This window comes from Panthera pardus, unplaced genomic scaffold (assembly GCF_024362965.1).
Source record: "Panthera pardus isolate Hobbes unplaced genomic scaffold, ASM2436296v1 HiC_scaffold_2, whole genome shotgun sequence".
NCBI lineage: Eukaryota > Metazoa > Chordata > Mammalia > Carnivora > Felidae > Panthera > Panthera pardus.
The window spans coordinates 13,112,302-13,139,302 of record NW_026526765.1 but is presented as its reverse complement, the minus strand read 5'-3'; the positions used below and the strand labels follow the sequence as shown (position 1 = coordinate 13,139,302).

The window sequence follows — 27,001 nt, the reverse complement described above, 5'->3', positions numbered from 1 at the left end:
CCATCTCTCAAAGTCCTTTACCCAAAAAGTTGTCCCTTGGCAATTGCTGATTTTACAAAAAGATGGCATTTTATGGTCTGTCCTCAATCCCTTTTTGACAATGCCCATGATTGTGGGAATCTCCCACCCACCCATCCACTTATCCCCCCCGTCCCGCCCCGCCCCGCCCAGTATATTGAGCTCATGCTTGTAGCATCAAAGATTGTTATTTATTTTTTTAACGTTTATTTTTCAGAGAGCGTGTAAGCTGGAGGAGGGGGGGAGGGGGATGGGGATCTGCGCCGATAACAGGAGACTGACATGGGCTCAACCTCACCAACTTTGAGATCATGACCTGTGCTGAAGTTGAACTCTGATGTATAACCGACTGAGCCACCCAGGTGCCCCAAAATAACACTTTTTACCTGTATTAACTTATGCCCCGTTATTCAAATTTTCCTGCATTTAAGAAGCCTTGTGCGTAGCTGCGGTTTATAACGCTTGGTTTTGCATTTCAGTATCTTGCAGAGTACAATTTCATATTGTTGGCCTAGCTGGGAAGGGCTACGTTTGGGAGTTCCAATGGACAGGAGGAAGGGGCTGACAAGTACTGCAAATCTAATGGGCTAAAAGTCAAATTCCAAGATGCAGGGAGGGTTGTATCTGTTCATGTCTGTCAGTCATGTTCAGTCATTTCCCTGGAAACGACATTTCTCTTCCTTTGAGGAGTTGCTGTTGGACCGTCACAGCCGCGTCGTTGCGTTGAAGGTTAACTTCAGTGGTTGATCAGCAGCTCCTGGTGCAGACTGCGTCTATCATGGTCATTTCATGAAATTGTTAAAGTCTGGAGAAGGGGCGGGTTGGGGTAGAATTGGAAGTGGGATGTGGAATTTGTGATCTGGTGTAAATATGGAACTGTCTCCACCTCTTGTCTGAACGGGGACCCTCTAAAGGGAATGGGAGCAGACTAGTACCCCTCATGGAGGCGGGGGCCCTGGAGAAGAAAGAGGGAGCCTAGGATTTTATGGGAAAGCAACCAGGGTTCAGGTCAGTACCTGGTTGAAGCCAAGCTCCAGCAGGGCATCCTTGTAGGTTTCTGGCTTCATAGCTCCACTTTGCTCAAAACGGTGGGGCAACTGCCCAGCTGCCCAGGTGGTAAGAGAAATATCCTGAGGGGGGGTGGGCAGGGATAGGGAGAAGAAAAAAGAAACGTGGGTGTTTCACTGTACTTTAATTTTTAAGAAGATTTTATTTGTAAGTAATCTCTACACCCAGTGTGGGGCTTGAACGTACAACCTCGAGATAAAGAGTTGTATGCTCTACAGACAGAGCCAGCCAGCCGTCCTTCACTGTACTTATTAACCCTGGATTGTTCCTTAGGGACTCTAATAAAGGGACGTGTGAAGAGTTTGTCTGTCTAGCAAACTAATTTTCTGCTCTCCGTCCAAACATCATGGAAGCATGGCTATCTTTAAGTCATTTATGGAACTCTATCAAAAACTTTAAAAGTGTAAATAATAGTTCTTTTGAAATAAGATTGCAGTTAATATTTACTTATTTAACCCACATTTATTGAGTTCCATTAATGTCAGCCATCATAGTGCATGCTTCAGAGAAAAGGTCCATTTAAACAGATCTACTTGAATTCCAAGTAGCTTACAATGTAGCACAAGGGGGGGGGGGGGGACACCCAGGTAAATGCATACCTAACCACAACGCAAGGCATAATGTGATAAAGGTCCTAAGAAAACCATCTAATTTAACGTGTGAGGTTATTATAAAAATACATGATTTTCAGCTGAGGGAAATCAGTGCTGACTTTCTTCCAGGTCCTTCTAAAGCCTGGAGTCTCTATCAGGTCATGCTGATGTGATTGCATTCCAGATCTCAGTCAGGTTTAGGATATACAGTGTACACAATAAATCAACATATTTTTAAAATGTTTATTTATTTATTTTGAGAGACTGAGAGCACGAGTAGAGGAGGGGCAGAGAGAGAGAGAGAGAGGGAGAGAGAGGATCCCAAGCAGGCTCTGTGCTGTCAACACAGAGCCCAGCAGGGGGCTCAGTCCCATCAACTGTGAGATTATGACCCGAGCCAAGATCAAGTCGTGTGCTCAACTGACTGAGCCACCCAGGAGCCTCTAATTCAACATATTTCCATATCTTCAGCTTGTCTGCTAAAATACCTTCTGCATTTCCAAGTTTCAAGGAAGTGAGACCAAGAGAGAAAATAATGTGGTGCTGTTTTTTGTTTTTGTAATTTTTAAATTGAATATGATGTTTTACAATCAAACATGCCCTTAATATATTATTTTATTGTTTTGAAGGTCTCAGAGTATTGGTAGGGGCGGGGGGAGATCTAGGAAGTGTTTTTGGTAGAAATTAGGAAGCTCATTATCTCATAACTTTGATGATTTTGCATGCAAAGTTTAGATATCCCCGAGTGTTCAGAGAAGAGAGCGGGTTCTGGGAGAGATCAAAGGAGCTTAGTGAGGATCAAGGCACCTAGGAAGGGTAGAGGGAGGACTGGCTGGTTGGCTTCGATTTAGAAGCCTTTAGGAGTGGAAATCCAGCAGGAACAGAGAACAATGGAAAGATGGAAGAGGCAAAGATAGACTTGAAGGAGAGTATGGTACCGAACTTATGGATAAGACTGATAAAGGCTAGAATGCAGTGTTGTGCAAAATCATACGGGGTGCACCATGAGTGATCAATCTGATTGGTCAGATACGGAGACCATCCATCCATATTCCTTCACTTTCCCTTAAAACCAAGGGCATGCATTTTCAAATTTCTGACATCTTCATTGAATGTGAAATCAAGGTATAGGGGAGACAGTATTTCGCCTTCCTCCCTTCTAGGTTCTTTTGGCTGCTCTACTAATTAAAGTAACATGAGACAGATGAATAGGAGAAAAACAAATCATGGCGGTATGGGAGCCCCATGAAATATGAGACCCAAAGGCAAGTGAGGCGGTTGTGGCTTACATGCCACCCTGAGCTTCGGAACGGGATAGAGACCTGGGGCTTGAAGAAGGGAAGAGGGCGATTCACAGGATAAGGTGAAGAGCAGATTTCTGGAATTAGATGTTTGCTTTGCCATCTAACTTTTAGATAAAAGTTATCTCTGGTAATAGTTCTCTTTCTGGGCCATGCCCCCTATCTAATTCTTTATGTAGTTACAGGAGAGGTCAAAGTTTTTCTTGAATCTGCTGGGTCTTGAAAGCCTTCAATCTGAAATAAGGTACCTGCCAAAATGATATATTTTGGGGTCGTGTATTCTGCTGCTCGTCAAAGGTCAATCAAGACTTTGATATTACTTCTCCATGGTAGCAAATGACTAGGCAGCAACTACAAATTGGTAAGAGAATAATTTTAGTTAATTTGGTTAAGGAATGGAAAAAAAACCAACGTATTCGCATGACATGGAGTGTGCCAAAATGCTGTAACTACATCCTTCATTGTCCTACAGATTGCGGTCTCACTTGGGATGTATGGTTTAACCAAATGTACAATGCTTTACAGACAGAGACTGATTGGTTATTACCTGCTTGACTGGACGGAGTTATTCATATACAGTAAAACCTTGGATTGCGAGTAACTTGTTCTGGGAGTGTTTTGCAACACAAGCAAACATTTCTTCTTTTTTCTTAATGTTTATTTATTTTTGACAGGGAGAGAGAGAGAGAGAGAGAGAGAGACAGATCCTGAGCGGGGAGGGGCAGAGAGAGGTGTAGACACAGAATCTGAAGCAGGCTCCAGGCTCTGAGCTGTCAGCACAGAGTCCCATGCAGGGCTCAAACTCCCAAGCTGTGAGATCATGAATTGAGCCCAAGTCCAACACTTAACCAAATGAGCCAATAGTTCTTGAAATTCACTTTGATATATGAGTGCTTTGGATTACAAGCTTTGATATATGAGTGCTTTGGAATGAACTTTGCTCGCAAACCAAGGTTTTACAGTATTTGTTCAGTAAGTATTGGCTGAACACTACTCTGACCAGGCACAGTGGACAGAAGTCTCCAATGGAGCAAATGCTTCAATAGAAGATGTTAGATAAGAAGCAAACAGGGGTGCCTGGCTGGCTCGGTTGGCAGAGTGTGTGACTCTTGATCTTGGGGTTGTGTGTTTGAGCCCCACGTTGGGTACAGAGATTACTTAAAAATAGGATCTTAAAAAAAAAAAGCCAACAGAATACACACAATATGTAAATGAAGGCATACCTCATAGATACGTGGCTTTGCTTCCAGATCACCATAATAAAGCAAATATCACAATACAGTGAGCCTACTGTGTTTTTGGTTTCCCAGTGCATATAATAGCTATGTCCACACTACACTGTGGTCTATTAAGCATACAATAGCATGATGTCTAAACAAAAAGTACATACCTTAATTAAAAAATTCTTTGCTGCTCAAAAATGGTAACCATCCTCCGAGCTTTCGGTGAATTGCAATCCCTGATCACCATAACAAATATAATGATTTAAAAAAATTCAAGGGGCGCCTGGGTGGCTCAGCCAGTTGAGAGTCCAACTTCAGCTCAGCTCACGATCTTGCGGTCTGTGAGTTTGATCGCCGCGTCGGGCTCTGTGCTGATGGCTCAGAGCCTGGAGCCTGCTTCGGATTCTGTGTGTGTGTGTGTGTGTGTGTGTGTGTGTGTGTGTGTCTCTGCCCCTCTTCCACTCACACTCTCTCTCTCTCTCCTTCAAAAATAAATAAACACTAAATTTTTTTTTTAATTCAAAATATCGTGAGGATTACCAAAACGTGACACAGAAATGCTAGTGCTGTTGGGCAAATGGGGCTGACGGACCTGCTCGAAGCAGAGCTACCGCAACCCTTCTATTGGTAAAAAACACAGTATCTGTGAAGCACAATGACGGGCGATGAAACGGTGTGCCTTCATGTAATACTGAGTAGTGACATGAGAAAGAATAAAACCGGGATAGGGTCAGAGTTAAAATAGGGCTGGAGGATTCTATTTCTGATAAGAAGGTTAAGGAAGGTCTTTTGGATGAGGTGCCTCAGAGCAGAGATCTGAGTGAAGTGAGGGAAAGAGTCATAAGGAGCCCAAAGAAGGTTGAAGAGGGAGTGTACTTGGCAAGGTCAATGTGGTAGGAGCGAACAACAGGGAAGAGGAACGGGGGCGAGGAGGAAAGCTATGGTCATGTCTTCAGAGAGGTAGCCAGAAGTTAGAAGGAAGACTTGAAGGGCATGCTCACATTTTTGATAGTGCACAACGTATGACGGGAAGCCATTGGTGGGTACTGAGCAGGAGCACGCGTGATTAGACTCACATTTGAATTGGATCGTCCTGGCCGCTACTGGGGATGGACTCAAGAGTAAGAAGCAGGGTGACAAGAGGCTATTTTTTTTAAATAACATTTATTTATTTTTGAGAGAGAGAGTGCAGTGGGGTAGGAGCAGAGAGAGGGAGGGGGAGAGAGAGAGAGAGAGAGAGAGAGAGAGAGAGACAGAGACAGAGACAGAGATCCCAAGCAGGCTCCACGCTGTCAGTGCAGAGCCAGATGCGGGACTCAAACTCACTGACTGCGAGACCGTGACCTGAGCCAAAGTCAGACGCTTAACCAACTGAGCCGCTCAGGGGCCCCAACAAGAGGCTATATGATAGTCCTGGAGCACCATGATGGTAGTTTGAATTGGGATATCGGGGTGGTGAAAAGTAGTAGTAAATTTGGAGTATATTTTGAAAGTACACCTGAAAGAACTTTCTGATACACTGAACGTATGATGTGAAAACTCAGTCAAGGATGCCTCCAAGGATTTTGGCTTCAGTAACGGGATGAATGAACAACTAGCTTACTGGCATAACGAAGGTTGGGAAGCGAGCAGGTTTGGGATGTTGTTTGCTTTTGGACTAGGTTGGTCTGAAATGGCCCTTCGGCATCTAAGTAGGGCAGTCAAGGAGACACGGTGACACGTGAGACTGAAGTTCAGTGGACAGGTGAGAGTAGGAGATATACATTGTGGACGGGGCTGCACATAGCACTGTTCTATGATGCTGACACCGTTTTAGTTCTGACGTACAACAAAGCTATGCTCTGCATTGAATATTTACAATACGCAGATTGCACTTCACTATCCTCTCTAAACACTCACACCCCCACCCATACAACATAACCTAATTGCTCTATAGCACAGAGTTCTTTTCTCTTAGATATTTGAAGGCAACTGAGGATTCTGTGTATTGTCCTTAGCGACCACAGAGACAAATGAGTGCACCCCAGCCAAGTAAATGCTCTCCAAAACACTTTGCAAAAAGATGTAACCATTACCATGCGTCCCTGCTGGTTTATCCATTTTTAATCACTAAATTATTCAATGTGTATAATGAATATTTGCTATGAATTCATATTTACAAATATGGTATAGGATATAGCTTAAAGAACATTTTTCATCGGTTTGGGAAAGAGAAAAAGGTCTCATTAAATAGTTTTGTGAAAATACAAGACTACCTTAAAACTAAATGTCTGGATTTGTGGTGTAAATAAGAAATACAGAAGGAATTTGAAGGAAAGAGAAGCTAAAACAGAAACAAAACAAATTAGTGCACTCCAAAGGTGCCAACTATACAATTTTGGAACATCTCTAAGAGTTTAACTCGAAAGAATCACAAAGCAATTCTGAAGAGCTCTCCAGGCTAATTTTCCTGTTGTTAACCCTCCTATTGAAGGGCATATCAAGGTCATCACACATAATCTAGCTTCAAGATCGTTTTGAAACCATTCTGACCTAGTGTAGCCTGGAATGTTTTCTATTTAAAATCCCTAATGTGACCCCAGAGGATAGATTCAGGACAGGGCAACATGGGAAATTCAAGGAGGATTCCTAGAGATATCCACGAATATCACCAAGTAACTTTTTGGGACATACTTGCTTGGGCCCCTCCTAGCTCTCCTTCATTCTTGGATTCAGCTTAAGAAACTTCTGGTATCTAAAGGGCTTACAACTTCATAGTGAAAGGACTGTTTTGGTGAAGGGTACATTTCACTCAGCCTGTGCGTGAAGGGAGGTGGGTGGGTGGGGGTTAAGATATGACAAGGGAGACTTTTCTGGCATTTGTTATATTATTTGTATCTTTCTTCTCCTTTACATAGGTTGAAGCAGATTGGATGTGCCTTTCAGCATTTTGGTAGATGCATGTTGGCTATTGGATGCCTGTCAGTGGCCTGCTGGTGCCCTGATAGTCTTTATCAGATGTCTGTGTCTTAAATGAAGATCAGGAACACATGTCCCTTTTTCAGGGAAGGGTCAGCTTTGGAGGTCAGAGAAGCTGGGAAATAATGTTTTTATGTGGTTACTCACCGTATCGATGAAAGTTAATTTTCTCTTCCTAGCATCGTTTTTCAGAAACAATCAACTAAGAGGACACATCCAGCACTGTGGCTCTTTCCTCTTTTATCCATGATACTCTGCTGTCTGAATCATTCCGCATCTTTTATACAGAAACCACGGCTTGTATGCTGTCCTTCAAATATTAATGTACTTTGTCTTGCCTGGTAGAAATTTACTAGTTGTTAATTGAATTATTTAGGGGATTTTTAAGGACAATTTAGACAGCTTTTAACTCAATAACTGAGGATCAAGGCTTATGACTATCTTAAGCCTGTGGCGGTATACAAACGGTGTGCAATGTCATTTTGACAGGTGCAAACATATGAAAACAGATCTACAACCACATTTCTTCAGCGTGGTAAGTTCCGAGGGCATTCAGGGATTATTATTTTAAAAATATGCTTGCTGCCTGCCACTCTGCTACCAAAAATAAGCAAGTCTGAGGGGCGCTAAGTGTTAGAGGACATTCCCGGGAACTATTTCATTCAGGACCACGTGTGACAAAGCATTTCTGAACTTTTTTGTTCACGACCTTCTTTCCCCGCTTTGCAATCAAACCAATTTATGTCTAAAGACCTGGGACTTTTTTTTTTTTTTTTTTTAACCACGTATACTTTTTACTTCCAAAACTTATAAGAGAAAAAATAATCTCAGCTGTTAGTTTATCTCAGTCCTTTCAGAGCATCTATTAGTAGGACGCGGTGCCACCAGACACACCATTTTAGGAGGCTTTATAAAGGTTTGGGGAAAAAAAAAATCATTGGGTATTTGAGCTGGAAGATCTGGAGTCAGGGAACTCAAAAGTTTTGTCAGTAGTCCTATGACCTTGAAGAAGTTACTTAGCCTGTCTCATCCTGGGTCTTCGGCTATGAAATGCAGCCCAAAATGACTGCCCAGAGAGAGTCGACTGCGCCAAAGACGTTAAACTGTTAGAAGAGTGAACATCACCATTGACTCGGATAGGCACATTGCACTACGTAAATGCAATGCTTTATGAGTTTACACTGAACGGATTTGGAAACGACTGCATGTGCGGGCTTTTCCTTCCCGTTCCCTGCAGGTATGGTAGTTTATTTCCAGAAAAGAACTGAGGAGAAAGTTGCCCTGCCTATAGAAAAGTCCCAGAAAGGTTTCCCAGAGTGCAAGTGCAGAGAACTGGCCTTGGGCTGCTGGAAACCAAGACCCGAGGACACAGCCACTTCTCAGGGAGGAGAGGTATCATTTAAGTCCTTTATAAAAGGGCGAGGATGAAAGTGACCACCCGCCACACAACGTGGCACCGGAGTTCAGCTGGGAGGAGCCGGTCCAGGAAATGACCCAAGATAGTTACAATGTCACCAAGATATTTACAAATAAACCAGGATACTCACTGCAGGAGGGAGGGGGCGAGGAGGACGCAGGGAAGATTCTGGGGCGAGACGGACAGAGGGAGGATATAGGTTCCAGAGGCTTCGGTTTTTAGGGCTCTGGTGGATCCCTGAGAGTGCCCTTGAGGGAGAAGGCTCTGAGAGGGCCCGGAGCAATCCCCGTGCAGCAGCGGTTACCGTCCCCCGGGCTCGCGCGCCCCTTCCCGGGCCCCTGCTCCGCCGGCTTCCGCGAGCCAGGACACCAGCCTCGCGCACCTCAACTCCCACGCGGGTCTCGGGTTCGACCACCCCGGCCCCACCCAGCCCAGGGCTGCCGCAGCCCACTTGCCTTCCCAGTAACGGTTTCTGGACCCGTGGCCTCCGACCCCTCCCCCTCTCCCGGCTCCCGGAGCCGCAGTGCCGCGCCGTTAGGAGAGGGGTAATCCGCCCCGGAACCGACGTGAGCGGCCCCGGGGCGGGGTCGGTGGAGGCGGCTCGGGGATCTCCCCTCCCTGAATTCCAGCCCGAGGTCTCCGCACCCCACACGGGGCTCGCACCCGCCTCCTCAGGCCCCCCTCCTCCGGAGCGCCCCCTCCGCTCCTCCACGTCGGCCCCGCGCCGGCTCCCTCCACCTCCTTCCCCCGCCCACCCCCCCCCCCCCCCCCGCGGGGCGGCTCCGATACCCCTCCCCCTCCCCGCCCCTCCCCCCCCCCCGGCGCGGCTCTCACGCGCAGCCGAATTCGGCGCCGCCTCCACCAGAGCCGAGCCGGCGGCTCCGCGGAGCAGCAGCCTGTGCCGCCGCCGCCGGGCCCTCCGCGTCCCCTCCCCGTCCCGCCCCCTAGCCCCTGGCGCCCGGGTCCCCCTCCCCACCCTCCTCCCTCCCTCCCTCCCTCCACTCCTCTCTCTCTCCTCCCACCCCCTCCGTTCTCCCCTCGGCTGCAGCCCGAGCCCGGCCCGCCAGCTGGGCTGGCAGGAGGGCGGCGGCGGCACCACCATGAGCTTTGAGGGTGGCCACAGCGGCAGTCGGCGCCGCGGGGCGGAAAGCGGGGACACCGAGCCGCCCCCGTCGCCTCCCCCGCCGCCGCCGCCGCCGCCGCCGCCGGGAGAGCCGGCCTCGGTCCCCGCGCCCCCACGCTACCTGCCACCTCCGCCCGCGCCGCCCGCGTCCCCCGAGCGCGCCGCGGGACCAGACGAGCCGCCGACGGAGGTGGTCCCGCGGCGCCGGGGCGCGGACGAGCTGCCGCCGCCTCCCGCGCCCCTGCCGCCCGCCGGCCAGGAGGTGTCGGCGGCTGGCGACTCCGGGGAAGGTCCGAGGCTCCTTCCCGAGGCGGCGGTCCCCGAGGCGGCGGCGGGGAAGGGCGTCCCCGGGGAGCCTGAGGCCGGTGCGGGCGGGGAGGGCGAGCGGCGGGGCGCCAGCGACCAGCCCGAGACGCGCTCGGTGTGTAGCAGCCGCAGCAGCAGCAGCGGCGGTGGCGACCAGCGCGCCGGGCACCAGCACCAGCACCACCAGCCCATCTGCAAGATCTGCTTCCAGGGCGCCGAGCAGGTAAGGAAGGCCCTGCGGGACCCCGGAGGTGCGGGCGGTGGGCTCCGGTCCGAGCTGGACCGGCGCCTGCCCAGGACGGTAGACCTTTCAGCACCATGGACAGCGCTCGCCTCCCGGCTCTTCTCCTGCCCGGCTGGTCCAGTCCAGCCAACTCAGCGGCAGCTACCTGGGTTCCCTTTTCCCTTTCTGTCAAGGCAAATGAGAATGTCCCGGTGGCGAATGCAGGGTTTAATTGGGTCTGCACTTAATTTTTCTTACCTGGTATTACAGTTACACATTCCTCAGGTGCTTTAATGATAAAGTCATAAGTATCTCCTTTGTGAATTGCTACATGGATTTTGGTTTATAGATAGAAACAAATCCTTTTTCCACAAATGCCTACGGAGGCAGAGAGTCTTAGAATACAAACTGGGGGTGAGTCACGTCAAAACCAAAAAGGGCAGGGGCTTTACATATTGCAAATTATGTTGACTCACCGATGTGAGAAGCATGTCACGGTGTTTACAAGAGAAATAGGAATGTACTTTGACCTTGCGAAAGAAAGAGTATTTAGCTAATAACTTATTTTTTATTTTGTTAGAAACATAATTCTAACATTATAAACTCCGTAGAGGTACATGCAAACTTCTGTGAGAGTGATCATGGAGGCAGCAGGATAATATACCTCTTACAAAATGTGTGGTCTGAGAAAACATTAGGTTTAGTATTTTTAAAAGTAAGGAAATTGCATAAGAATATGCAGGCTTTCAGGAATATAGTGCCCTAAGTCAATAGTTATGATGCTACATTTAGAAAAAAAAAAAGCATAACCCTACTGCAAGCTACTTTCAGGGATGCCATGCATTTCTTCTTTAGCAATGATTAAGAATAACTGCAGAGGAAATGCATCTGACCATCCACTTAAAAGTTATTAAAGAGGTTTAATAGTACAGCTTTCCCCCAAGGGTATTGGGAGCTATGTCTTGCAGACATTTTGTGTGTTGGTAGAACATTTATGTCATAACATCAAGCAATATCTTTGAAATAGTTTTAAGATTGTAGATTCATTCCCATCAGAAGTATAAAAATTTAATTTAATTTTCTCATGTAGATCGATGCTTGTATCCATCTGGGTAAATGGCTTTGAAAGAAAAGAAAGCAAGTGTTAGGGTTTTTTTGTTTTGTTTTGTTTTGTTTTGTTTTGTTTTTTTAAGTAGAGGCACAAGTACAGATATTCACCTGAGGTGTTATCTTTACAGGGGGAGTTGTTAAATCCCTGCCGATGTGACGGATCCGTTCGGTACACACATCAGCTGTGCCTGCTGAAATGGATCAGTGAGAGGGGTTCCTGGACCTGTGAGCTCTGCTGTTACAGATACCATGTCATAGCCATTAAAATGAAACAGCCTTGCCAGGTAAACATCGGTGACATTTCTTTTTCCTGAAATGATCTTGCTAAACAGGTGTGCACTTGAGTTTAGTTATCATGAAGGATGCCGACATAACGCTACTCAAAAACATTTTATGCAAATCAAAATAAAACCAAGATGAAGAATTTGTTGAGTTGTGCTTTGAAAAATCTGTGACACTTTTTAATCTGAGGAACTCAAGAGACATTTTATTCAAATGGTTTCCATTATTAATTTGTTGCTCTTCGATAAAATGATACCCATCTTTGCTTCTAAAAGGACAGGTTGGTAAACTGTGAAATACTTCAGTTAAATCGATTTTATTAATTGGACATGTTACACTATTTTTATAATATTTTGTTAATTGAAGCTTTGAAGCCATGAATGGGCTGCATTGATGGAAAACACATGCATATAAAGTAAAACTTTACTAGTCTGGAAACTTTAGTTGAGTCTTTTAGTTTTAATCTGAAAACTAGGCTCTTCACTTAACTAGGCTCTTTTTCGTATGATGTTACATTTAGAAGCTTTGGCTACTTTGATTATTTGTTGTGTTCAAGTACATAGTGGATTCAGAGGTATTCCCAACTGTTACTCTCAATACCACTGAAATTGTGTATGTTCTTAAACTTTTTGTGTATAATCACATAAAACACAATTGCCATAACCCTACAAATGCCCTTGGCAAAATAGGCTTTCATTTTTTTATGGTGGGGCTGATTCAGGTTCTTTGAATCGATCGGTGGGATGTAAAATTGAAAATATTAAAAATGATGTATTAAATTAATGCAGAATAGTGTGTGACTGATGAGATCTGGTAGTAACCTGGAGCTGAAGTTAGGCAGACATAAAAGTGGAGATTCAAAACAGGGACAACGGAAGACAAATGGAAGGAAGAGGAAAAAGGAAAAGTTAGGAGGGGAAGAAAAGTCATAAAATCTCTCTTTTTCTGCTTACATCAACAAATGCAGCTTGCGTTGAATAATATACAATAAGTGAGACTGTTAGTGATCGCAGGGGGACCTGGAAGCTGATACACTACTGCTTTCATAATTTAAATTTCATAGAGTTTAATTTGTGCATCCTTCATATGGTTTGCAATTAATTTGCATCTCTGATAGTCACCATTTGAAGCATGATTAGCAGGCATGAAATGAAAATATGAATTTTTTCAAGTTGACCTAAGGCTTATAAATAATTTGGAAAGAAGAATAACTAATGTGGAGGAGTGATGTTATCGTGCTGAAGATAGGCACAAACCTAACACATTTTCCCAGGACCTCTAATTGATTGAACTACTTGGGTATCAATTTATGGATATATCGTAGCTGTCTTGAAAAACACATGGAACCGTGTCCAGATACAAGGATAAGAGTCGTATAATTGGATCTACAATAATTCTATGACTAGAAACATGGGGGAGATGGGAAAGGGGCAGCTTTGGACCTCCAGTGGAAAAGTCCCATGAGAAGTACCATGACCAGATGTTCAAGAGTTCAAACAGAATGCTAAGTATTTAAAGAACTTATGGCTACTATATCTTAATTCACGTGGGATGATTAATTTTGAAGTAAATAGAAATAGGTCCTTGATGTAATTTTAAAATGCAGAAGAGACAAAGGGCTAGGACAAAAAAATACTGCTTACTAATTCTATAGCAAAATGAAGTGATTGCTACTATGTTTTGTTTCATTCATAAAAGGAATCATTCAGTGTCATTTTAACAAAAGCAGTTCCTCAAAATGTGTATATGATATGAAATCAAAACAACAACAACCAAACCAACGAAAACCCCAAACCAAAATGAACCCAGTGTTACTAATACACTAGAACTAATTTTATTACGACACATGCGGATACTGCCCTGCTCTGCAACCTGACCTGTTTGGTAGAGTTAACGACCAAATAATATTTAGAAACAAAGTTGATATAAGTCTGATAATGATAGCACAGAACATGCCTGAGAAATAGCCCTCCAGGACTATGTCATATGCATATAAAGCTCAGTGCTCTTAATGAGTGGAAATCAGTTATAAAGTTCCTAAAGTGTGGATTCTTCTACCTAGGAGCAGGTTATTCTCAGATAAAGTTTTATTAATCGTCTGACATTTCTGTTACGGATGACCTACAAACTGAGCATTTACTCTGATTTTTGGGTTTTCTCCCTTGCTGGTGTGAGGCCGATCAGATTTAGCGTTTATCACATTCATGCTTTTATGACCTGGCAGAAATCCATTTCTTCATGGTGTAGGATCAAACAGGCAGTATGCTGTGGCACTCCTCTTCTTTCCACATCCGTCTAAGTATGGAAGGTTACGTATGTCTTAAGTATAGAGCCCTCTGTAGCTGTGAGTGGGTGGTTCCTTGGATGTAGAACAGAAGAGAGGATAAATAATAATATTAATAGAGAACATTTGCTGAACACTTACTCTGTGCCAGGCACTGTTTAAGTGCTTTACCTATGCTGATACTGATATTTAATCTTCCTACGAGGTAGGGAAAAGTATTATCTCTGTTTTACACAAATGGAAACTGAGACACGGAAAAGTTATATAACTTCTACTAGGTACATATCTAATCAAAGGCCAGGATTCAGATTTAGTCAGGCTGGCTCTAACTCACCACGTGACTTATTGGCTGGCTCTTAGTCACCACGTCGCATATTGGAAAGTGTTCTCAATTCCATCATGGCCATTTCTGGGCCTATCGTGGCTTATCCTGTGTTATTCTGAGTCCATCAGGAACTGGTTTTTAGCCTGGGTCTCTAACAGGGTGTAGAAAGGCTTTGACTACTTGTTGTTGCATAACAAAGCACCCCAAATACTTACCGGTTTAAACAACAATCACATTATCTCTTCAGAGTCTGGGTTGATCGAAGTCAGCTCGTAGGTTCTTCTCCATATGTGGTGTCAGTCTGGAGCTGGAGTCATCCAGAGGTTTGACTAGAGTGGAACATCCAAGGTGGCTCACTTATGTGACTTGTTCTTGGTGCTGGCTGTTGGCTGGACGCTCATCAGGGGCTGTCACCTGGCACCCCGGTTCTCTTCCCACGTGACTTGGATTTTTCACAAGAGGTTGTTGAGTTCCAAGCGCATGAAAGCAGAAGTTACAGATCGCTTAAGTACAGTTGCATGCATGTTGTATTCTCTTGATTAAAGCAAGTCACAGGACCGGCCCACATTCAGAGGAGGGAAAATAGACTCCGCCTTTGGAGTCTGTCCTTTTAAAGAGGGTGGCTATCTTTAATCCACAATAAAAGATAGTTTCTAAAATGGCTCTAACTATCCTGGTCTCTGTATTAAGTACTAACTAGGCCCAGATAGGTCCACAGGCACCATCATAACTCCCCTCCCAGGGCTCAGAAATAAAAAACAAGCTTGAAAAAAATGTATAGGAGGTTGACTCATCAGTGGTGCTCGATGCAGACCCCCAAGCACTTCCAGAAGTGATTATTACCATGAGGTACCTCCTGGTGCTCAGAGGAATATGGGGACCGAGAAGGGAAAAGAATAGCTAACCAGAAGCAGGTGTACGTGCGAGGGAAACATGTGGCAGTGAGTCTAGAACTTTAGTTTTACTTGTTTTTCTCATTGAGATTAGAATTCTTTGAGAATTTGGGTCTAAAACTCTCCATTCCGTTGGGTTTTAGCGATTCTCAGCAACATGACCCAGTAGAAAACGGATGTATCCCCTAAACATATTTAAGCCTTAATTGCTGTATCATTAGCAGTGGAGTTAATTAAGACATTCCAAGTAATTAACATGCATTTACCGTCCTACCTACTTGCAGAATCTATTTTATTGATTAGCATATTCAAGATGACGCATTAATAATATTTTAAGAGTAAAAGCTAATTGTTTTGAATCTCATACTATGGTATAAAATTAGTGGAATCTAAGGACATAGAAGATCAATTTTATCTTGAGATGCTGGTGACATTAACTAATTAAGCTATATTCAAGGTTCTGAATTCTTTCAGTGCTTTTTGCAAGGAATATAGACGGTTGAAGAGAGAACATTTATTTGGTAACATATGGTAGGAGAATCTTAAGACTTGTTATAAAAGACCTCACTCCTTAAACATAGGAAAATACACTAGAAATGGAAGGTACCTTGGACAAATTACTTAACTCTTTGTGCCTCAGTTAACTCATTTTTTTAAAAGTCATCTCTATACCCAATGTGGGCTAGAACGCACAACCCTGAGATCAAGAGTCATAGGCTTTACGACTGAGCCAGCTAGGTGCCCTCAGTTAAGTCATCTTTAATAGATCATAATGGCATCTATTTTATCCATTATTTTGAAGACTAAATACATAAATATATGCAAAGTGCTAAGAATAGTGCCCAGTGCATAATAGGTACCATTTTAATGTTAGCTTTGATTATTATTACTTGTTCATTCAGCTAACAGATGGGGACCTTCAGTCACTCACAGGTCCCTGTTGTTTCCTTCAATCTCTTGTCACCAAAGTGAAGTTAATGACTTCTCTTTCCATATCACTCTTTATCCCTGGATGTTTACACCCCACTTTTTCTTCGAGAGCACATCTCAGTGTCTGAACACATTTATTTTTGTACATAATGAATAAACAGCATTTTAAGAATCAGGTGTTATGCTATATAACAATCTCAGCACACAAGGGCGTATGTGCTCCAGAGATAATATCCCTCCCCATGGGTCCTTATTGGAGTCTACTCATAATCGGGAGTTATGAGATGCTTCCACAGGTGGCCAGGCACAGACTAGTGCGATTCATTTTCTCAGGAGTCATTTGTTTACACTTTGGAAATGCCACTACTGAGTGGGGTGTGCCTGTGAGCAAGAGGAGGTTGGAGAAGCCCCAGAGATCCCTGGGGGGCAATCACAAAGAGGCACAGGCAGTTGGGCTGAGCCTCAGTCAGAGTGAATGGTGGTGCCCATCAGCTTTCCTTCTCCCCCCTTACTTCAAGTACCAAAGGAAAGGGCTAGGAAGGAACTTGCCTCGGACAGTGTTGAAAGTTGCATGGGGGCCATATACCTTTGTGAATATTAGGCCCCTGGACATTTTTACTAGCCTGTAACATTTTTTATCAGCATTTCCCTTACTGCTTTGCCTTTCAACACTCAATGTGCTGTCAGCAACAGGTCTTCTCATAGCAGTAAAAATGACTCAAAGTCTCCTAGGAGGGAGAACGACTTGAGAGCGGTTTTCATTTCTACCCATATTCTCAAAACCCCGGGGCTCATCATGACAGTTTTGAATTAGAGAGGAAGTTGGCACCAGGTGGGTCCCTCTTGGCTAATGTTCCAGACCTTATTTGTACAGCGTTTATAGAACCTTAATTTCTCGAGGACTCTGTGGTCGTTATTTTCCCGAGTGGGGCTGTGTCACGGGAGGGGTGGTCTACCTTCAGAAGTGATGCAGTCATTCTCGTGATGTAGCTGACACACAGCAGGAGAAGTTGACAAGTTATTATAGAAAATCAAGTGTGATTTTGAACATGTAGTAAGAAGACATCAGAGCATGAACTGTATCGCTTTTGCATGCTGTCATTTGCAATACTTCAAAATACTTCAAGGCATTTTCCTTTTATGGGTTAAAAATGTCTGCATACATACCACCTGGCTGACATGGTGAACCGCCCTTTCTCTGGTTTTCTCTAACCCCTGCTCTCTTACTAACATTCGCTGCGGGCTTAATAGCAAATGGCAAGCTGAGGAGAAGCTTTTCGTTACCATGCCTGAACAACTGAGAAACAACATTAAAATGTAATATTTAAATGCATATGTTGGCATATTTTATAGGTAATTAAAAATGTCAAAATAAACAAAGAACACATCATGAGGCAATTTGCTCGCCTTTGAAATTATTTTTGTTCCATTTGCTTACTAATTCTCAAAACACATGAATCTTCATTTTACTCACTGGAACAGATTAATGATTCTCTGCTGAATAAAATATGTAAATTATACTTTGTGTACTACTTATAAGCCATCTTATTTATTGTGTAGGCCACGGGTACAGTGATGTTACAATTTGTCTCAAGGCCAGATGGTTCTGAGATGGCAGTCAAAACAGATGGAGTCCATTGAGGGATCTTGTGCTGGTGTTGACCTTTACCCTTTACCAAAAGAGGACTGGGATGATGTTGCCCGGATGGTGGTACTTTCCAGAACTGTCTTCTATACCCATTTGCTTTTCTACGCTTCCTAGCTCTGGTTAAGTGTATTTCTATTTTGATACCCCTCTCTTCTTCACTTTCTTGGCCCCTCCCCAGTTGCCCTTGGAAGAGGAACCCCCCCCCCCCCCTCCACCGCCTCTGCCAACCTGGGGTGGAACTGGGCAGACTTTTTGGTTAAAGCAACTTACGGTGGCAAGAAAATTGGGTAGTGGTTGGGTAGAGGAACCTTGCAATGGCTCCAGAATGTCTTCACTTGATAACATTAATCTTGGTATGTAAACCAGAGGTCAGCAAATCTGTTCCGTAAAGGTCCAGACAGTAAACTTTAGGCTCTGAGGGCCTAAAATATTATGGTTACTGTCCTAGCACGAAAGCAGTCATAACCATCGCGTAAAGGAATGGGCGTGTCTGTGTCCCAGTGAATCTTCACTTGTAGACCTTGGAAGTTGAATTTCATATACTCTTAACATGTCAGGAAATAAGATCCTTCTTTTGTCCCCCCCACCCCACCCCACACCCCAGTGATTTCAAACATAAACGCTTGTGGGCACCACAAAAAGAGGTGGATTACCAGCTGGATTGAGCCCACATGGGTTTGACAGTAGTTTGCCAACCCCCAGTTTAAACAAATTAAGTATCAACATGGACTTCGGTATTTTCTGACCTCTTAGAAAATGAGATGGGTGAAGTGTCCCCAGATTTTTATATGTTTCTTTGTAATTTTGAGTGAAATCATCATACACTTACATCGTTCAGAAAATGGTGGGACTGTATCTCCATAACAAAATGCTATCAACTTTACACTAAATATTAAAACCATTGTTTCTTCCGAACAGTTTCTTGGTTGTATTGAACTCAAAGCCTCCATTTTCAGGAGCTGCTTCAGTTAAGTTAGAAGCAGAAGGCGGAGACATCCCAGAAGAAGCCCTCAGTGTCCCTGGAGTAGGCCACCTTCTTGTCCCTTTGAGTTGTAGAATGCGTTTTGGAGAGTGTTCGCAGATCCATCCCTAAAGCAGGTCCTCCCAGGCTATCTGCAGCCCAACAGGTATGCTTAGAACACCCACTTTTGAATGTTTCAAAATGTTGTTGAGTTTGGTTGGGGTTTCCAAGCCTGCCTTCTGGGAGGACAAGCTTATCAGTGAGTGGGAGGGGTTTGGGAACAAATTCTGTAACACAGCTCAACAGAGTTTGGGAAAGCTTCTCTTTCTTGGTCGCTTTGTGGTCATTCAGTGGCTATTTGTAGTACGAATGAGTGAATGAATGAATGAACGAACGAGTGTCTTAGTAGGATGAACAGAACCAGGGGGCCATGTTCATATTTGTGCAGTGAGAATACATCTCAAGGAAAATGATCGAACGTGCGTTCGATGCTGGCACGTCAGCCATCTATTGGCTGTGAGTTTTCAGCTTGTTCTTAAGTTGCTTTTCTAATAATTCTCTTCTGAAGCTGTTCGGGCAAGTATGTTCAGTTCTTCAGACCACAGGAAAAAGCCTTAAGAGTAATACAGAGATCTATTTTTAAAAGCCTAAAATTGAAAGGAAAAAAAAAAAAACCCACAAAAGGTTCCAGAGAGACATGTCTGCTCTTTTCACAAAACAAAATGTCATGAAAAAAGACTCTGTAAATGTGAAATTACCCATGTGTGACACACTTGCTTTCTTGAGGTTGTCACTGGTTGAAGGATTTCATCTAGCATTTGTTCAGAGAATCTGAATAATCTGCCAGAAATTTTGCTGTATGATCATGGGTATAGATGAGCTGCTAAGAACGTTCTACGTGGTACAACTCTTTTGGCGTGGAATCTGTCACCTGGCTAAAAACAAGGTGAATTTTTTTTTTTTTTTTTTTGACAAACGGTTTGTACAGTTGTGATGTAACTCCAAAAGTGCTTTTCTACTGGTGATAACAATACTCCAACACAGAGAGACACGGGGGAAGAGAACAGACTCTTTTCTCCTTGCTCATTTCCTGCTTGGCACGTGGCTTTACTGCGATGTGACAAACTAGGTTCCCTTCTATTTTCGGACCCTGTAAGAGTAGAATGGTGCGACCGAGGAAGGGTGAGTGTGCTTCTGACCGTTCGTAGCAGCAGGGAGTGGACCGGCAGGAGATGATCGCCTATAATTACAAGTAAATGGATGGTAGTCCCTGGGGTCTCTCCAGGAAAGACTGCGCCATGGCTTGTGCTTTCTGTATCCTTGGATATTTGACCACATGGTCCCTGCCAGAGCGTAACTTACAATTCAACAGCTGTTCTACATGACTTAGCCTGATGAGGTCCCGTGTAAGTAGAGGTGGATGGCGCCTCAGCACGAAGCAGCTCACGTAGGAAGACGTGGCCCAAACCGGAAGCATTTCTATACAGGCAGAGCCCAGAAGAGAATTTACTGAGGATTTCTGTCCTTCCTCTTAGGCGTGGTATGCTCCGGGGACTAGCGTCTGAAAACCTGCTTTCTCTCCAGTGTTTATCTCTTATATCAGCTCTCTTGGCTAAAACTTGGGCAGTGTGTTCTTATCATAATAATAGAGTTTCATTGCCTTCATGTGCCCTTTGGTTTCCTTTCTCATTTTGGTATGCTAATTATGTGCAAGTGGCCAAAGCTTAACTTGGGCACAGGAGGCCCTCCCATAGGCATCTAGCTCTTATTACAGGAACCCTCTGGGCGCTCCTTTGTTATATATGGACTTGATCTTGTGCCATGATACTCATTTGTGTCCTGACTCTGAGTTATGATATAGTTCAAATAAACAAGGAACTATTTCTTCAAGAAATTTATACAGGCTCTCCTTGGTTGGTTCAGCCTGTTAAAAAAAAGATTTTGTTTTTATTATTTTTTTAATATTTATTTATTTGGAGAGAGAGAGAGAGAGAGAGACAGAGTGCAAGTGGGGGAGGGGCAGAGAGAGAGGGGAGACACAGAATCCGAAGCAGGCTCCAAGCTCTGAGCCATCAGCACAGAGCCCGACTCAAGGCTCGAATTCAGGAGTTGTGAGATCATGATCTGAGCCAAAGTCAGACGCTCAACAGACTGAACCACCCAGGCACCTCCAAAAAAGATTTTTAAGAATGATAACCTCTCCTCTCTCACAAGTATCAGGGAATTTTACTTATATTCTTGTTGAAAGAATATTCTAGAAGCCACAGGGGAGTACTTTTTCTTTTCTCTCCCCCCCCCTCACTCCCCAGTATTAACTTCTTTTCTATGTTACATTTGCAATTTTTTTTACACAAATATGTATGTAAGGAATCTCTTATTAATTTAAAGAAAAAATAAAGAACATAAAATATTTATAGTAGAATAGAAAAAGAACACAGGATTTACTAGGAATACATGGAACATTCAGTAAATATTTGTTTCATGCTCATTCCATCTTTTTCTTATTTTCTTGACAACATTATCCCCTTACTTTTTTAGCGGAAGCTCCAGTCCTTTGGAGAGGAAGGGTTATCTATTCTTACCCACATTGTATCCCCTAGGATCAAGCATTCCCAAGCTCAAATCTGGAAGTTGAAAGAAAATCCTTTTTTTTTAATTTAATTTAATTTAATTTAATTTTATTTAATTTAATTTAATTTATTTTATTTTATTTAGAGAAAGAGCACATGACAGCAGGGGAGGGCTGAGGGAGAGAGAGAAAATCTTAATCAGGCTCCACGCTCAGCACGGAGCCCAACATGGGACTCAATCCCATGGCCCTGGGATCATGACCTGAGCCAAAATCAAGAGTCAGACACTCAACCGACTGAATCACACAGGCGCTCATGGAAGTTGAAAGGAAATCTTGAATGTAAAACCACCTTTTCATCCTTCTGAAACTGCTTTCTTGTACCCTTCATGAGGGCCTCTCAGTCCTGCTGCTAAGGCTTCTATTAAAGTCATTTTCAAATCTAGATAAGACTTCTCAGCAATTTAAGTAGTATAAAGAAATGAAAAAAAATGCTAAGCCAACAAGATTACACCTAATTGTGTCAAGATTTGTTGGGTACATTTGGATGACACGTGGTTCTTAGAATATGGTGGGAAAGATGCTTGGATACTGAAACTTGTTTGACTAATTTGGTGAAACACATAACAATGGGTGACTAATCTCCCTACCTCCTGCCCACCTCTTCTCTCTGACCTACACCCTACTGAGACTGAAGGTAGTATCTGTTACAGATAAGGACATTTGAGACAGAAATATGCTACTTTCATTTTGGACATGATTAAGCTCTACTATAGTAAACTTTAGGAGGAGAAAACTAACCATTTCTTGAGTTGCTTGTAGGGAAAATTTCAATGCTAAGTGATGATGAATGTGTGGAGATTATTGATATAACAGGGCATAGCAATGGATTAATATGTGTATTTTTGTTCTAGAAGATGACTTCACTTGTGTCAAGGGGTAGCCTCAAAATATTTCATCTTTGTTATTTCTTACTAAGAATTATATAATTAATACTTTTTTGTCGATTATTTTCTCATGCATTCAACATATTAACTTCTATCATATAGCAGGCACTGTTTTAGGCCCAGGAGCTAGGTAAAACAGGCAAACCTCTGCTTCTTATTTTAAATCCTTGATGGTGAGGGACAGACCATAAACAAATAAGCAAATAAATTTTAAGAACTAGGTAATTATAGATTCTGTGAATACTTCTAATGGAAATAAAGCGAGTGACTAAAACAGGGCAAACTAGACTCAGCCATGTGGTGCTGGATTAGAGTTGGGGACATCAGTACAAATTCATGTTTTGCTTAAGATAGATACAACTATTTATAGCTACGTGCTTATGCATGGGTTAGTATACGCCTATCCATTGCCCAGCTCTGTCTGTTGAGAAGGCCTAACAGTAGTGACACTCCAGTAATAACAAACTCACCTAGCGCCAGATCTTAGCTTCCAGTACCATTTTCCAATAAAAGGAACGAGTCACATACAAAATGCTTATTCTTACGCAAGGTGGGTCTGGAGTGGCTTGTGCTGGAAAGTCAAGAAGTGCCCAGAAACCAAAGGGTGGAGGCACAGCAAAGGGACACAAGGGCCAACGTGAAAGAGCCCCCAGTGGCAAAATCTGGAACAATTTGAGGAATGAAATAAATGACGTAGTATAAGATTATAACTCAGACTACAATATGAACAGCCATGAATGCCTACTGATATAAATAAGTGATAAATAAGTGAATGGGGGGAAAGAGCCAAATCTCCCTAACTGAAGAATGCCGAATAATTTATTTGCTTACTGTCCCCTCCGGGAGGTGAGGCGCATCTCTGTGCCCCCCTCGAGTGTGGGCTGTATTTAGTGACTTGTTTCCCAAGAGTAGATTGGTTATAGGGTGGGAGGAGCCAATGGAGTAGCCTTCCAGTGGAGAAGCCTGGCAAATTCTGCCTTATCTAGGTTTATGTTAAACTTATGCATGATAAGTCATATTCGTAACATATGCCCTTGTTATGTTGTGATGAGACTACTTGACCTCTACGGTTTTCCTCTTAAAAACCTCTAACCTCGTCTAATAATGACAAAACCATCAGCGCAAACCAAACCGGGGGATAGTCTACAAGTGCCCCTTCCACATTGCGAAGGAAAAACAAGGAAAGCCCGAGAAACTGTCACAGACCAGAGGGAGCTAAAGAGATGTAAGGACTGAATGTAATGCGGTGGTGTCCTGGATGGGATGCTGGAACAGAAAAAGGTGGACATCGGGGAAGAATTAGTGAAATCCTAGTGAAGTGTGGAGCTTAGTTAATAAGTGATGCACCACTGTTAGCATATTAATTGTGACCAATGTGTCAGGGTGATGTAAGATGTTAACAGTGAGGGAACCTGTGTGCAGGCTACAAAGGAACGCTTTACACTATCTTTGCAACTGTTCTGTAAATCGAAAACTGCTCCAAAATTCAGTTTATTAAAAAAAAAAATATGGGGAAGCCTAAGTCCATCTAGATAGAAGGGGTAGGGAAAGTCTTCCTGAGGAAATGACATCTGAGCTTAGACATAAAGGTTGATGATAATCCCACCTTTGAAAAACTCTAAAGAGCATGTTGAAAGGGAGAGCAGCTAAACCATAGACTGTGAGTAGGAAAGAGCTGGTATGTTCGAGGGAGGAAAAAGAGGACCATGACTGAGGAGGAGCAAATGATGTCTTCAGGGAAGCAGGGGTGCACTTCACCACTCAGGCCATTTGCATTTCATTCATGCATTTCCTCATTCATGAGGAATTTGCATTTCATTCTAAGGGCAGGCAGAAGGCTCTGGAAAGTCTCAGTCAGTGGAGTGATGTCTTTTGTTGCTTTGTGGAGACTGGGTTGGAGAGAGGCTGGGCTGAGGCAAGAATGCTGTTAGAAGGCTCCCTTGGTGAATGGGTGGAAGGACAGAACAGTAGGTCATGATGGCAACAAACAAGAAAAAAAGTGGATCCACTTGAAAAATGCTTGAAAGTAGAAGCAGCAGGTGTTTAAATTTTATTTTCATTTTTGTAATTCATTTGATGATAGAACATCTGAATTGACCTGAAGCTATTGATAGTTGTTATTGATCAGTTAAGGTCAATATCCATATGTTTTGCTGTGGAGATACTGTGATTAGAAAATAGGATGTTGACCTAGATAGACCCTGCTGAGGATGTGGAATGTTCCATTTCTGTTGAAAATGCGCCGTATCCTATTTTAAAAATCTGGACAATTTAAAATTTGAAACATATATGGCCTAAGGTATTTTGGGTAAGGGATTTTGGCCTAACATATGGTTTGTCCCAGAGACTGTTGCATGCATTTCTGAGAAGCATGTGTATTCTGCTGCTGTGGAGTGGTGGGTTCTATAAATGTCTGCTTGGTGTCGTTGATTGTGTTGTTCAAGGCTTCTATTTTCTGTTGATATTCTCTCTAGTTCAAAGTGGGGTATTGAAATCTCCAACTATTATTGAACTGTCTGTTTCCCTCTTCAATTCTGTCAGTTTTTGCTTTTTGTATTTTGGGGCTCTGTTATTAGAAGCAAATATGTTTATGAGTGTTATACCTTCTTGAGAGATTGACCATTTTATCATGACAAAATGTCCTTCATCTGTAGTAGTAGTTTTCATCTTAAAGTCTGTTTTTGTTTGATATTGTGGTAACAATCACTGGCATAGCCACTCCAGCTCTCTTTTGATTACTGTTTGGATATATATATATATATCATTTTCATCCTTTTACTTTCAACCTATTTGGTCTTTGAATCCGAAGTGTATCCTTGCAGACAGCATAGGGTAGGATTGTTGGCTAAGGGAGCTTGAACCTGCATATGGTTATTCCTGAAACAGAGCCTCATGAAAAATCAGTAAGAGTTGGTGAGCTAGCTTTCTTTGTGAAGTTATCAGCTTAGGAGATTCTATGATTCTGCAATCATGGTGATTATGTACCGCATGAGATTAAGTGTTTCAGACCCCTAATCAAATAGTCTCTTAATCTGTGTGTTGGTGCAGTTGTCCTCTCCCATCATTCATGAAGGAACTATGTGACTTTTCATCATCTTCTTTTTCCCTGATCTCCTGAGACTTGGTGTGAGTAATTGAGGAGTTTTGGGACTCTATGCTTTTCAAGTATCAAGGAGATACTTACTGCCATTCATACCTATCCAACTGCTTCTTCCAGGTCTCCAGAGCGTCCTGGGGATGAGTATGTTGACACAATTAGCCTTTGTAACTTAAACCCATCCTTTAAAATATTTGTTACACATCTTCTAGAGGGGTTGAGATTATATGAGGGTCAGTATAATACAATAGAAAAAGCATGGACTTGAGCAATGTGCAGACCAGGGTCCAAATTTTAGCTCAACCTCTAACAAAAGCTGCGTGACCAGCAGTGACATTATGTATATTAATTCCATCGTATTGTTGGGGAAAGTTAAATCAAGTAGCATTCTCACAGTTGTTGGCATTTGATTGTGCTTCATTAATTCCTGACTTCTAACCTTATTAGAACAAGTGTTGTAACAAATACAATTCTGCCAGATTTTGTGTTTGTTGTTTATTCGTTCTTTAAATAATCCAACAAATACTTAATTACTAATTGATGGGCACTGTTCTAGGGGCAGGGGACGAACAAAAAAGTAAACGAAAGAAATAAAATCTCTGCCTTCAGAGGGCATACAACCCGGAGAGGGAGACAGTTGCTATACAGGTATAAATTGCAAATCAAATAATCAGCAAACTAATTAGGAGCAAGTGCTAAGGAAAAAAATATCGGGCAAAGAAGGAGACCTATAAAATCTTGGGAAGAGGTGATTAAATTTTTACGTACATTGGTCAGAGAAGGCTACCAATCCCCGATCTTTGACTTTGATTGACAGAATTTTCAAATTTATGGCTTTCTAGAAATAGGGTATGCTAGTGAATGATTACTTTTCCTACTGAAACACATTTCATTCTGGGTTTCAGTTTTCTAGGAACCGGAAAGGTCAATACTTATAGCTTATAGTTTTATAATTTGCATCAATATGTTAAAAGCCTTTATAGTGGCCAATTCCCTCAATCCGCTGTACTATCCAGGATATTATGGTGAAGATTCAATACATTGGTTTTAGGAGCAAGGACAAAGAGTGCAATCAGATGGATGTAAAGAGAAGAAGAGTAGTAAAGAGGTATTTTAGAATCACAAATGATCAATTTGCTCTTCCTGAGTCATTCACTGTTTGATCTACAGAATTTTCAAGGGGTAGGATTTTAAATAAATGCCATGATATATGAGAAATTCAGCCTACTTTGGATTCTTATAATTTTTAAAGTAATCTCTATGCCCAACATGGGGCTCAAACTCATGACCCTGAGATCAAGAGTAGCACACTCCACCAACTGAGCCAGCCAGGTTCCCTTGGATCATCATCATAATTATTATTTTTAATGTTTACTCATTTTTGAGAAAGAGAGCACGAATGGGGAAGGGGAAGAGAGAGAGGGGGACAGAGGATCTGAAGCAGGCTCCGCACTGACAGCAGAGAGCCGGATGTGGAGCTCGAACTCACAAACCGTGAGATCATGACCTGAGCCAAAGTTGGACGCTTAACCGACTGAGTCACCCAGGTGCCCCATGGATTATAATTATTTTTAATAATGATTTTTATAAATATAGTGATAATAAAACAAGTAAAAAACTAATATTGGTCTTATTTTATCCTGATGTTGAAAAACATACAATTTCTGAGGTGGATTGTTTTGAAGAGAAGCTCCATCATCTAACTGATTGTCATCTAGGAAACTT

General features: G+C 43.0%; 2 protein-coding genes across 2 annotated transcripts in view; one reads left to right on the top strand and one right to left on the bottom strand.

Moving 5' to 3' along the window:
• Positions 1–461: 461 nt before the first annotated feature.
• LOC128778371 (uncharacterized) lies at positions 462–9,680 on the bottom strand. The gene is made up of 4 exons (XM_053907659.1): positions 9,639–9,680; positions 8,709–9,245; positions 1,035–1,148; positions 462–791 (listed from the first exon to the last, which is right to left on the bottom strand). The coding sequence occupies exons 1-4, from the start codon at positions 9,678–9,680 to the stop codon at positions 723–725; spliced, it is 762 nt and encodes a 253-aa protein (XP_053763634.1). The 3' UTR covers positions 462–722.
• The window catches only part of MARCHF11 (membrane associated ring-CH-type finger 11), a 102,999-nt gene continuing 85,398 nt past the window's right edge, over positions 9,401–27,001 (top strand). Inside the window, exons 1-2 of the mRNA XM_019450766.2 lie at positions 9,401–10,230; positions 11,469–11,624. Of these exons, the coding sequence (XP_019306311.2) occupies positions 9,679–10,230; positions 11,469–11,624 (708 nt within the window). The 5' untranslated portion in view covers positions 9,401–9,678. The remainder of the gene's footprint in view (positions 10,231–11,468; positions 11,625–27,001) is intronic.

Coding starts and splice junctions, on each gene's coding strand:
- LOC128778371 (XM_053907659.1), bottom strand. CDS start 9,680: ATGGTGGTGCCGCCGCCGCCCTCCTGCCAGCCCAGCTGGCGG. Junction 9,246..9,638: donor CCTGCCAGCCCAGCTGGCGG/GCCGGGCTCGGG, acceptor GGGCCTGAGGAG/GCGGGTGCGAGCCCCGTGTG. Junction 1,149..8,708: donor CTCGCCCCCTCCCTCCTGCA/GTGAGTATCCTG, acceptor ACCCCCCCTCAG/GATATTTCTCTTACCACCTG.